Source organism: Myotis brandtii, unplaced genomic scaffold (assembly GCF_000412655.1).
Source record: "Myotis brandtii unplaced genomic scaffold, ASM41265v1 scaffold38, whole genome shotgun sequence".
Lineage (NCBI taxonomy): Eukaryota > Metazoa > Chordata > Mammalia > Chiroptera > Vespertilionidae > Myotis > Myotis brandtii.
In genome coordinates, this window is record NW_005364596.1 from 3,058,593 (window position 1) to 3,071,201 (window position 12,609).

Consider the following 12,609-nt stretch of genomic DNA (forward strand, 5'->3'; position numbering starts at 1 on the left):
GCTGTGACCAAAGAAGCAGTACCTGTAGCCAAAAAAAAGGAGATTTGAAAAACATTCTTTCAAAAAGAGCAAAACACAAGATGATCATGTAAAAGCATGTAAACTCTCTATTGAAGGAGAGATTAAAGACCTTTCTCCATCCCACCTACTTTCTGTAAGAATTGAGAAATAGTTTGTCCTAACTTCAAAGTCAAATTAATATCAACTGCGAAGGCAACATTTCTTAAGTTACTCCCATATGTTTAAGGCCTTCAGCATCTTTTAAAATTCAAATGAAACTCATAATCAATTTAAACAGTAAAAAAGCAGAATATGTAAAGAGCATCTCCATGTGCTCACCCAGTTCCACATTCTGGCCAATCAATATATTTACAACCACTGAGTGCATCCTCTAAGTCTTCAACCTGGGAATGTGGGTTTATATACAGAAATGACATAAAGTCAGACTAGCTGTATAAGAAAACAGTTGTGGCCTTTTTCTATTATTCAGAATCACTCATTTTCCCCCCAAATACATTGAATCTAAGTTTAAAATATTTTGCATTTTTATAAATGTGTCTTAACCCTTCTTTTCTGTACCCAAGGTAAGATATAAACAAAGAGATGTCATTTGGGACTAGGATTAGGTATAATCTGTAGGCAGTTTTTACAGTTATAGGCCAGTATGAGCTCCAGGGAGTCCGAGCTCAAGAAACAATTTGGTGGCACTCTCATTTTCTATGGGACACAACTAATCCCAAGCAGCTTGACCTTGGAGCCCAGAGGACTCAACTTGATGAAGAGCTTAGTTGGAGCTGAAGTGGCAGAGACCAAATGAATCATATCAAGTGTGACCATTATGGGGCTGCAGATGATTCCTAATTAATCTTTGATTCTCTGAGGTATCACATTTCCCAAATCTGTGTGTCCATAAGGGAGCCAATAAAAATATGAAAGTGGCAATTTACCTAATCCTTGAGCACTAGGCAGGCCGTCTACTTATGAAGGCCTGTCATTTTCCATTCTACACAAAAAATAATTGTCTACCATTTTCTTAACCAAAGAGAAATAATGTGGGCAAACTAAATAATTTAAAAGTCTTATTTTGATGGCTTCTATTAGCAGTATATATACTATTTCAGGAATCCCTCAAGATGAACTATTTTATTATTTTTTAAAAATATATTTTTATTGATTTCAGAGAGGAAAGGAGAGGGATAGGAAGATAGAAACATCTATACATATAAAAGGCTACTATGCAAAGTGTCCCCTTGGGAGTTCGACCAGGAGACTGGGAGTTCGATCGCTCGCTATGATGTGCGCTGACCACCAGGGGGTGGCGCAGAATGAAGGAAGGCCCCGGCCAGCAGCCCCAAGGCCCCGATCGGCCCTGATCACTGGCCAGGCCTAGGGACCCTACCTATGCACAAATTTCATGCACCAGGCCTCTAGTCAATGATGAGAGAGAATCACCACAAGCTGCCTCCTGTATGCCCCCCACTGGGGATGGAGCCCACAACCAGGGCATGTGCCCCTGACCAGGAATCTGTGACCTGGTTCATAGGTCGATGTTCAACCACTGAGCCAAGCAGGCCAAACAAGATGTACTATTTTAAAACCTGTTTTCTCACATGTTGAAATCTTGAGAAGAGATACCAAACTGACTTCTGTTAAGAAGCAATGGCATAAAGCATTTTATTGACTTTCCATTGCCGTAAGAGTCAAATGTCCTACAAATCTGAACACTCTACCTCTCCATTCTTTTTAATAGGCATGTCCAGACATCCTCCTGCTCCTGAGATCCCTACCTTTTACCCGCTGTCTCCGGGTGGAGTTGGGCAGATCACCCCACCGCTTGGCTGGTAAGATCCTCCCTGCGAACTTCAGCCAGGCATTTGAACATGTTCTACTTCCCATTCATGGCAGTCAGCTTGATGAATGATAACACTTGTGGAGTTGAGGAAATTTTAAAACAACAAGCAAGGTGCTAGCTTTATTTCATTTCAATTTAAAAGATTGAAAAAACATACAGACATTGAAATCAATTGAACCCGTTTGCTTATATGTATAGAAAATGACTGTAGCATTTGCTTTGAAGCCTATAGTTTTATGGATTCAATTTGTGGTTTGGGGCATGTGCTATGCCTGTACAAAGTGCTCGGTGTGGTTTTCTTTTCTGTTTTTTTTTTTTTTATGAAAACATATATTTGAAGAAAACAGACACATTGAATATCTATATACTATCTTTGCTTATAAATGGCAAGTGAGGTAAATGACAAACAGGGAGAAATTTAAAAATACAAAAACATCTTTTGAATTTTAATGTAAGTTCCAGCTTGAGTTCAGAAAAGCAAAAAAAAAACCCTAATGTTTGGGCTTTTTATTTTCCAGAATTCAATTGCTCCTTGTTATTTATAAAAAATCCTTAACTGCTGCCTTGAAAGTTTTCTAAATTGTAAAGGTAAAGGAAAGAAAATATATCTTAGGAAGAAGGATTTTCTTTTCTATAGTGTAGCTTATGTTTATCATTTCATTGTGAGCACACAACTTTCCCCGCTCCCACTCCATCCCTTCTCCATTCCTGCCCTCCCCACAGCACTCTATGGAAACAGTGCTCCAACTTTGGCAAAAGTTTTCCCTCCTTTCTTCAGCGGGTTCTCTGTCCCTCGAGCCCCCAGGCCATTGCCCCGTCTCCCTACCTTGGCATCCTTACATTATCTCTTTTTCAGCAAGAAGGGGTTATCCTGCCATGGGAATTTCCACTTACTCTGTAGTACTAGCCCTCTCATCAATAACTGTTTGCATTTAATTGATTATGTGTACATGTTCAGTCCTACACAGTCATTCTGTCAGAACTTAGCTACTTAGGGGCAATAATCCTGTGCTGCCTGTGTCAGTGGCAGCTGGAAATAAAGACTGTGTAAGTGGAAAATGTGAGATGTGGGAAAACTGGGAGAGATGGACTTGTCAGAGTGCGGGAAGATAATTCCATTGAATTGCTCTCCTGCGGGGGGGGGGGGGGGGGGGGGGGGGGGGGGGGGGGGGGGGGAGTGCAATGGCTTTAAAATACTTATTCCTTTTTATATAAATATGAAGTTGTATTTTTTTCTTCTTTTTCCTAAAATTGTCAAAGATTCTGATAGAGAATCCACTAACCTTCTCTGAAAGGATTATTTCACCATCCTCAGGGTTGTGTTATAGTTAATAAACATTTGACACATGCCCACTTTGTTCAAAACATGAATGGGGTTGGAAGAGGGGAAGGGATAAAAGACAGGTAATTCATGGACTAGTTTGTTTTTCACGTTGAAGGTGGGAGCTTTTCTTCAAGGCAAAAGATACTTTGATTGGGTGGAGGGTAAGGAAGGGAAGCAGTTGGATAACTGAAGAAATGCCATGGTCTGTAATAAAATTCCTATTTGAATGCCTCCCTCTTCTCTCCTCATCAAACTCTGACTGCTGGTTGGTTACTCATGTTTTGTCATTGATGGGCTCCTTTCTTCTGTGACCTCAGGCAAGGTCAGCCTGTATATCCCATCACGGGAGGATTCAGGCAACCCTACCCATCCTCACTGTCAGTCGACACTTCCATGTCCAGGTAGGTAGAGGTGGAAACTGGGCACCCAGGACGAGCTGCTCTTCTGCGCTTGCATCTTGTGCGCCTCTGCTTGCCTCTGGTCGGTTGGCTAGGAGGGTGCGTAGCTCAGCCCCGCGTCTGTCTGCGCAGTGTGCCTGGCTCCCACACTAGGTGTCCTAGAGATTCCTGGGTAGGAGCCTGACTCTGCGCCCCAACAGCCAGCACCAGCCACACCCGCCAGCGGGAGGCACTCGGCCACGCGGGAGACTGTGCCTCCAGAAGACCCCGATGCCACCCGGCAGCAGGATGTGAAATGTCCTGAAAGTGGACAACCTACGCTTGTTTTACTCATAATACTCTGGGGGTGTGGTAAGGGTGGGGAGATAAAGACTGGTTTGGTTTGAGTTCCATCCTTGACTTTCTCTGAGGAAAGTTGGATCCATTTAATGTGACAGTGTTTGAAAATGCCCAGATAGTCCAGAGCCTCCTGGACCAAGGCTGTCAGAAGAGCCCTCGCTCAGCCTGGTGGAGGGCGGGTCCTAGTGTGTGAATCAGGCCCTGTGGGGACGCGGTGCCAGCGCAGCTCTGGGCGGCCGCGCCCCCCTGCTCTGTGGGACGCTTGCTTCTGGACAGGATGGCTTCTGTGCCTGTGCTTGATGTACACACCCGTGAGGTGTGGCATCTGTGTTCCGTGTCGCTTTCCCCAGGGAGCATTGTCGTGCCGGAAGTCAAGCTTTGGGGCTCGTCACTGGTCATGAATCTTTACTTTTTATGTAGGTATGAAATTCGCAGTTTGTGTAGTGAATTTCAGCTTTTTGAAAAAACATTATTTTTACAAACAAATTGTAAATCCAGCTCGTTGGAAGGGGATGAAATTAATATCCTTCCCCCCCCACCCCCCAAAATATATTTCTACACTTTTTAACACTGTAAGAACTATCTGATGACAGGAGTTTCTCCCAGGCATCATGTATTTTTGCAAATGGTGCATTTAGCAAAGCATTATTATTTGATCAACTATTTGTGTTTTTACCATGCCGCCTTAATTTAAAAAAAAAATTGTTTCTGAAATATTACATATCCAAGCAGAGTTCCTTCTTTCCTTCCCAGATGAAGGAGTACATTGTACCGGCTGTGATGAAAGACCTGGAATGTTGTTCTTGCTGAGTTGTTTACTTTAAAACAGTTTAAAAAGCAAAGATTTCTAAAGCAGACGCAAATTTATCCAACGTGCTTGTTGAAAGTAGCCTTTATTTATTTTATTTGTCTTGCATGGCAGTTTCCCTCCTTTGTGTTGGATGGTGGTGGATATTTTAAGATGTTTTTACACTCTGCAAGCATACTCGGGGAAAAGCCTTTGTTTAGCGTGTGTAGTTTTTGCCTTGATGTAGAACTGTATGTGTTCTTCCCTTTGATTAAACCCTTCCCTCCATTATGTTACCAGTTTTCCATAAGGTGAGATCTCTTAAACATTCTTTCTGTGTAGAAAATTACTCTGGATGACAAGGGCAACCTTATTAAATTGGGGACTGAAAAATACCTTCCTGTCCCTGATTTTCTCAATTGTTCTCTCCGAGAATTAGTAAAGAAGCCAACAATGTGAGAAGACTTGTATTGTGATGGTTTGGTTGGGAACATCGGCAGAGTTTTTTAAATGTGATTTCTTTAGCTTTCATTTAAAAACCTTTGAAAAGCTAAATCTTACTTGTTATATTTCCAATAAAATTGTTCTTAATAAAATTATTTGAAAACTGCTTTGCAAGTAAAATGACTCAATTTCTTTTTAATCCTATGGCCTAGAGCTGTCCCAGGAAAAATGCCAGATTCTACTATTAGTTTGGGGAGAGAAAGTTGTTACACAGGGAATAATTATAAATATTTTCCACCTGAACACAGAAAGGAAAGAAATTGTCACCTGTTGTCATTTATAGGTAATACTCCTGTGGACAACTGCCAATAGCAGTTGGTGGGTTGTTGCAAAACGCCATCTAGCTTTGGCTGCAGCGGCCTCTAGTGCGGATTGTTTCTTCTCTTTCCTCCTCTAGGTTTTCCCATCACATGATTCCTGGCCCTCCGGGTCCCCACACAACTGGCATCCCTCATCCAGCTATTGTGACGCCTCAGGTCAAGCAGGAGCACCCCCACACTGACGGGGACCTGATGCACGTGTAAGTGTGCGAGAGCCTGACGATGCTGCCATGTAGACAGTTTCTTCCTCCCAGTTGCACCTTCCCCTCTCTTTATTATGGAAATCAGTTAGCTCAGCTTCCTGTGGACTTTTAGTGGGCTTGATTCTCACTGCCAACTAACTTTGATTTTGGCACTGGAAAGGAGCACAGACCTCAGTAGATCAGGGGAACCTCGCCGAAATGGAGTCATCTTCAGAGCACGGGCACTGGGTAATCTTGAGCTGTGCAGCCACTTACTGCCCGATTTCAACTGGTTCTGATTGTTGGGGACCCAGCCCCCGATGATACCTGAAAAGGACTGGGGAGTCCAGTGCCCGCCCAGGATGCAGTTTTCCTGTTTTGAGGCTTTAAAAGCATAGAAGTCCAGGGAAGGGGGCAACCCACACCCAGGATTGTATCAGGCTGTCACAGCAAATTCCTTGAAGAGGAATTTGCAGACTGGGAGGATGGGGTGGCAGGAAGCAGGAGATAGTCCATAAATGCCCTCCAATGTGGGCAAAGCCAACAAGCATTTGTTTTGGGGGAGAGAGGCTGAAGTTTCATTAGGGTCTCAAAGTGGCCCTTGGCCCTCCTCCCAAACGTTAAGAACCTGACTTCTGAAAGAGGAGTGACCACTTACACTGTAGGTTCCGCTTTTCCTGAGGTGACCAAGGAGCTGGGCCTCAGGGCCCTAACTGGAGCAGCAGTATACACCCATTTCCACTTGGTGTTCACACTTCCGTTGCTCCCGGGGAACTTTCTCAAACCTAAGGGTACTCCCTCACAAAGGGTTGCTCTTCTCCGTTGATGGTGTTCCAGGCTTGTAGAGTTTGCTGTGTAACCAGATGCTCTGCTACTGTCCACCCATCTCTTCCTTCTTCTGCCCACCCCTCCCCCAACACCACGTCCCCCTTTCAGGAAGCCTCAGCACGAACAGAGAAAGGAGCAGGAGCCCAAAAGACCTCACATTAAGAAGCCTCTGAACGCTTTTATGTTATACATGAAAGAAATGAGAGCAAATGTGGTGGCCGAGTGTACTCTGAAAGAAAGTGCAGCCATCAACCAGATCCTAGGCAGGAGGGTAAGTAGTGGGATGGCAACTCCGTGTTGTGGGACGGGGGCTGCTTCATTAGAACCTGCCCAAATGTACTTGCATGTGAGGTGGTCATCGGATGCACAGGGGCCATCACCAGCCACTCTGGGAAGTAATCAAGAGAACAAGCTGTGGTGATAACTTTTCCGAGGATTAAATGCTATAATGCATTACCAACCACCTAGGCTGTTTTTCCTGTTATCACTCTTAAAACAAGTACTTGTTGTCTTTTGTGTGCCAGGCAATGAGACAATAATTGCTGAATAAAATAGATATGGTTCTTGTCTTCATGGAGTTTAAAGTTTTGTGACAGGATACAGATATTAGGCAGCTAATTACCTGATACATGTATAATTAAAATTGTGACAAATACTGTGACTATGAAGAATAAGATTCTATGAGAAAGAATAATGGGGCTAGGAGAAGGGCCCCTCTGAGAAAATAGTATTTAAGCTGAGACCTGAGGGATGCATAGGGGTTAATCACGTGTGTGAAGTCCGGTCTGAAACAGGAGAGCATTGATCCCACATAGGGAGCAACGAAAAGGCCTGGGACAACCCGCATGAACCTGGCAGATGCTGGTCACTTTTTCTAAGGTAGAAGCAGATCTGTGCTACTCAGAAGCTTTGAGTGGAAGAATTTATATGGGCCAGAGAAATCTTTATTCTAGAAAAATCACTGTCTGATTCTCAAAGTGTACATGAGCCAGGTTTCTGGATTGCCCCCCTTTTTCATCATTCTGTCACCTATGCTAAGATATTTTTCTGAGAACATATTATGTACCAGGCACTAGTCTGAGACTAGGACAGATACTGAGATTTTTATATCCAACCACCAGGCAAAAGGCTAGTCAGTTTTTCCAGGGGTTTTTCTCTGGATTGAAATGCTTTTAGTTAGGTATCTGAAGAGTGGTGGGAAAAAATTGAATTTTTAAATTCAAATCACATTTTCTCTGTAATTGCATTATACTTTTAGAAAATGCTTCATCATAGTTGTTGATGCTCTTCATAGATGTGTGGTGGCTTCTAACTATGCAGGTGTATATTTGTTTTTGAACCCTCTCAAGAAATTCGTGATTTGCAAATGAACATTTGATGATGGGGGTCTAGCAACCTTTGTGAAACCTAGAGGACCACGTTTTATCTGCTATTGATTATCTGTTATTGTTTTATCTGCTATTAATTATCATTTTTACCATGTTTGCTACAAACCTAATACATTTTAGCATTCATAAGAGAAAGCATTCAGGAGATTTTAGGCAGAGAGGAGCAGGCTTTCTAGCATTGATTCCTGTTGGATGGCAAAAAAAAAAAAAAAAAATGCAGCTATTTCCAACCTGCAAGACACCAGGGTTTCAGGGTCAGGGTGCAGTGACAGATTATAGCTTTTCGGTGCCCTGTGTACAATACTCTATATGTCCTGTGGATCCTTAAACACTTAATAACAGCAATTACAATGATTTCCCAAGCCGATGAGTGATTTCCATCATCTTTGAAGAATTTCACCTTAAAAGCTTAAAGACTGATGACCATTTCCCCTGACCCTTCAAAAGGAGAAATCAGAGGAAAAGAGGAGTTGTTCTTCTTTCATCTTCTGTAAAACTCCTTGTTTGGTTGTGTACTTTTTTGTTTAGTTTTGTTTTCCTTTTTTGAGTTAAAGGTCCCCTGTCCCTCCAGCAGGGATTCTTTTCCTGCTCAGAAGACTGGGGAAGGCTGTGCTATGGCGGCGTGCTTCCTATTTTTCATGCACGTTTCCCACAATTGCTACTTTCTCAGCTCCCTTAACCATCCCCAGATCAGAGCATGTGTCCTAAGGGATGGTTCTCATTTGGGGTCTCTCTCGGTGTTTGATTTGCACACCTGTTTCTATTTATAGTTTCTGAGATCTCTGATTAAGATCAGGTTTTCTCCCCTTTCATGGCTCCCCTCTGCCAGAGTAGCCCCTGATCCTTCTTCAAGTCCCCGGCTTTACCATCGTGACGTTTTACACTGGGATGATTATAATTCCTAAAAGGGAGCTTAAGTTCATCCCTGAGCATTTTATCTTTGAGTTTTTATACATTTTATTGTCTCTCTAAAGTAGAAATGTCCATGCGCAGGAATTAATGAGTTTTCTTATTATTATTGTAAATAATAACACAAATCTAACTTTAAGATACACTTTTTTTAGATCTTCCAGGCTATTAAAGGGAAGTCCATTTATTACAAATGTATTGTCAGGATTTTAAAATCTTGGAACTGTATACATTTCTTTAAGTTAAGTGGGTATTTTCTCAACAACTTGGTGAAATCTTGACAATGAAATTTAATTTTTAAAAAAATTAACGCAGTTTTTCAGTAAGCAAAAGCAATAGAAAAGCATTTTTTGTCGGGTGTGTTTCAGAAATTCCAGTAAAGAAAGATCATCTTTCTAGTTTGTATTAGACTTTATTTTGTTTCAGTGCAAAATTTTAATACCATTATTTGACCTACCGTTTTTCTCTGGTGAATGATCTTTCATTGTGAGTAGACTTTGAGCATTATAAATATCAGGAAACTAGAAGGAACTAAAAAACGCAAGTAAATGGTTTAATTTATGACCTGCTTTTTCTCCTTGCAGTTTGCTCAGTTTTGTTAGCTCGGGTTTTTTGTCAACCCTAAGTTTTCAGCTTGAACTGAAAAATACCTGGTTGCTTGGGTAGAAGACCCAACTTCCCAAACTTGGGGAAATTGTTTAATAAAACTTATTTCAGGCTTTTTCAGCAAGTTATAAAGCTTCCATAAGTTATATAAAATTATAGTGATATGTTATGGTAGCATTAGAGAGATAGTATTTGTCAAATGAATAAACAAATTTACAAGGTAAGACTTCTTTCGCAACTTTAGTCCCTTTTTGCCTCCTTTTGTGTTCTTCTGTGGTAACACTTTGCCTCCTGCCAGTCACAGTTACTTAATGCCAGAAGCGTGTAAATATTAATGATTAGTCTTTTCTCAAAAAACAAACAAACTACAGCATAGAAAAAAACAATCAAGGCTGCCCTCCCCCCTTGTGCTCAGTTTGTTTGCCTCCCCCTGTGGAGGGCTCTCACCAGGCCAGTAGTGTCTCGGGTTTGGGAACACTGGCCCTTGGCAGGTGCCACGTGACTTTTCTTGCCTGGTCTAAGCTGCCAGGGCTGACCCAGGCCTCTTCCTAGGCGCCTCTCGACTCAGCGTGTTTACTCTGCTAGTACAGTGCACTGGGTCTCAGGTAACTTCCAGGTGTTTGTTTGTTTGTTTGTTTCCTTGTGTCCCCTCCCCCAGTTATTCTTAAGAAAAGCATATTACCTGCTTTAGGTTCAGGCCAAGTCCTGCTGTGTGTCCTGCTTCTTAACTTTATACTCTACACTTCTACAGCAATTAAAAAATAAATCATCTACCCTGTCCAACACAGCGGCCCTGGCTTTTAAGGGGCTTTCAAAGGACACGGACTTAGTTGACCTGCCGGAGGCTGGAGTGGTGGGTGGGATGTGGCAGGAGGGGTGTCAGTGCTCCTCCTGAGATGGGCTTCTCTTGACCGACAAGAGCAGCGGCTGTTTCTGTTTTCCCCGGGAAAGCTTCCTAGCCTGCCTTCAGGGGCCTCCCGTGCTGAGGACTTTCTCATCAGCCTCTCTCGCTCCTTCCTCTCCCCAATCCTGTCTTTTCTTTTTCCTTGTCTTGTCATTAATAAAAAACAAGAACAGGGGAATTAAAGTCAATATTCAGGGTGGACATGAATGAGAAAGACTGGCCTAGCCTTGCATGGAAGGAGTGAACTAGGACGTTCCCTACCCCCGAGAGCTGGGAGAGCAGGCGTGGAGGCTGGGCTGATCCAGAGTGGCCGTGTGCGGGTGTGCCCGTGGACTTAGGTCTGCTCCTGCAGATGCCGCCTCCGTGCCATCACCTCAGGACAGTGGGGGTCCCCCAAAGCTCAGCCAGTCTCCTGGAAGGTTCTGCTGAAAGATCCGGGCACTGAGGAAGTAGGGAAAATATTTGCAACCGCCTACTGGGGGCCTAGGGCAAGTTATGGGCAAATATATGCAGAGCAGTGTGCAAATATAAGCTACTTAAAATCCCAAAGGGATGCCTTGCCCTACATAAGCTATTTTGCCATATACGTATATATCCGTGATGTGAAAGGGAAATGGGAAGTTTGCAAGGTATCAGCCTGTATTCTCCAAAGTAGGTACTATTGCCTCAAATCTAGACGGCAAAGTAAACTTGGATAATGCTCCTTCTTTCCATCAGAAGGAAGCGAAAGCCCAGCACCATGAGGTGTGCGTGTGTGATTGATTGTACAATGTTATCAGTGTTCTCCCTGGAGACAATCAGCGTTTATGTACGTGTGAGGAGAGGGTGAAGGGGCTGGGACAGACTGACTTTTGACGTCTTGCTCTACGGACAGGATCATATGATGAAGGTTTCAGGCTCTTCATATGACAGTGGGCGAGTGCCCGTGCGAAGTGAGGATGTATCTGTGGGAAAGACATCTGGAAGTTATCACATTTTGCATAAATAAGTGGTACTTAGGCTCAGATATCAGAATATGCTACAAACTATGAAGAGGGCTAAATTGGGCGTTGAGGTTCAGCAGTGAAAGTTCTTTTTAATTTGTATTGGAAAAGAGAAAGGGGGGGTGACAGATCCTGTTACTTTGGGTACTTGGGTTGACTTTGATGTGTTTCCTATGATATCAGAGAACAGAACAGAGAGACCGAGGTTTGAGTTTGTCTCCAGCCACCAGACTCCAGCGGGATGTCTGCAGCGCTCGGTCTTCTGCCATTTACAAATAAATCGATGTTTAAGTGCTTAATGTTTTCGTTCCTCGGTGTTGAAAACATGAACTCTATTCTACTGTGCCTATTTTGCTCACTTCAGTTTGTCTCTCCCCCCTCTCCCCCTTTGTTTCAGTGGCACGCCCTCTCCCGCGAAGAGCAGGCGAAGTATTATGAACTAGCGCGGAAGGAGAGGCAGCTTCATATGCAGCTGTATCCCGGCTGGTCGGCGAGAGACAATTATGTAAGGCCCTCTGCTGTCACTCATCCTTTCTTCCCAGGGCTTTCGTGGAGGAAGTGTGTTTCACAGTGTGGCTAATGCTGGTGCTATGTCCTATTTTTGGAAGTTAATGGACTTCATAATGTATCATCACATTTTGAAAGCTTTGAGCCGTCACAATTTCTTTTGGCTATATAAGTGCTAATTTTTTAAATGAAACTTTTTAAATAAATAAAAAAACACCTTATGTTTTCTTCCATACAAAAAAAAATTAAAAGACCTTATTTATCATTAAAATGTTGGCAAAAAAAGATTTTTTTAAGCCCATACACTCATCAGGCTCAGTCTCCCAGCGCCTCCTTAAGAAGACTGCTTGAGTTGAAGAGTTTTCTCCCCTCCAGGGGCTTCTGTTCCCGGCTGGTAATTATAATTAGCATCTTCTGGGCAGAGCCTTTGCCATGCCCTTTAAGTGGGAATCAGCTTCCCGCCCAAAGGGTTTCAGAAGGATCCTCTTCTCACCCTGCCCTGCATCTCCTGGATGCAGTTTGCCTGAGGGGGCAGCTGGCCTTCCCTCTCTGGCCCAGGGGAGGGCTGTGCTGTGCTATGAATCTGTATAGATTGAATGAGCATTGCATCTTGAATGTCTTTGAAGTTTCTGGCTCTGACCCTTAAGTAGAGAAGTGACTTTTTACTTGTTAGAAGAGATAAAGGAAACGTTCTCTCCCTCTTGCTCTCTCTTCTTCTGTCCATATGGAGAGACGGGAAGAACGTTTTAAAGGCAGCCAGTGTCATGTGAATTTACCT

The 12,609-nt window shown here is 43.1% G+C and overlaps 1 protein-coding gene across 4 annotated transcripts in view; it reads left to right on the forward strand.

Moving 5' to 3' along the window:
* The window catches only part of LEF1 (lymphoid enhancer-binding factor 1), a 116,149-nt gene that overhangs the window by 86,906 nt on the left and 16,634 nt on the right, over positions 1 to 12,609 (forward strand). For 2 of the 4 annotated variants that reach the window (XM_005872417.2, XM_005872418.2), the window contains exons 5-9: positions 1,751 to 1,841; positions 3,494 to 3,577; positions 5,602 to 5,724; positions 6,643 to 6,805; positions 11,722 to 11,829. In XM_005872417.2, the coding sequence (XP_005872479.1) occupies positions 1,751 to 1,841; positions 3,494 to 3,577; positions 5,602 to 5,724; positions 6,643 to 6,805; positions 11,722 to 11,829 (569 nt within the window). The remainder of the gene's footprint in view (positions 1 to 1,750; positions 1,842 to 3,493; positions 3,578 to 5,601; positions 5,725 to 6,642; positions 6,806 to 11,721; positions 11,830 to 12,609) is intronic. The other 2 variants (XM_005872416.2, XM_005872419.2) reach the window with 1 other exon arrangement.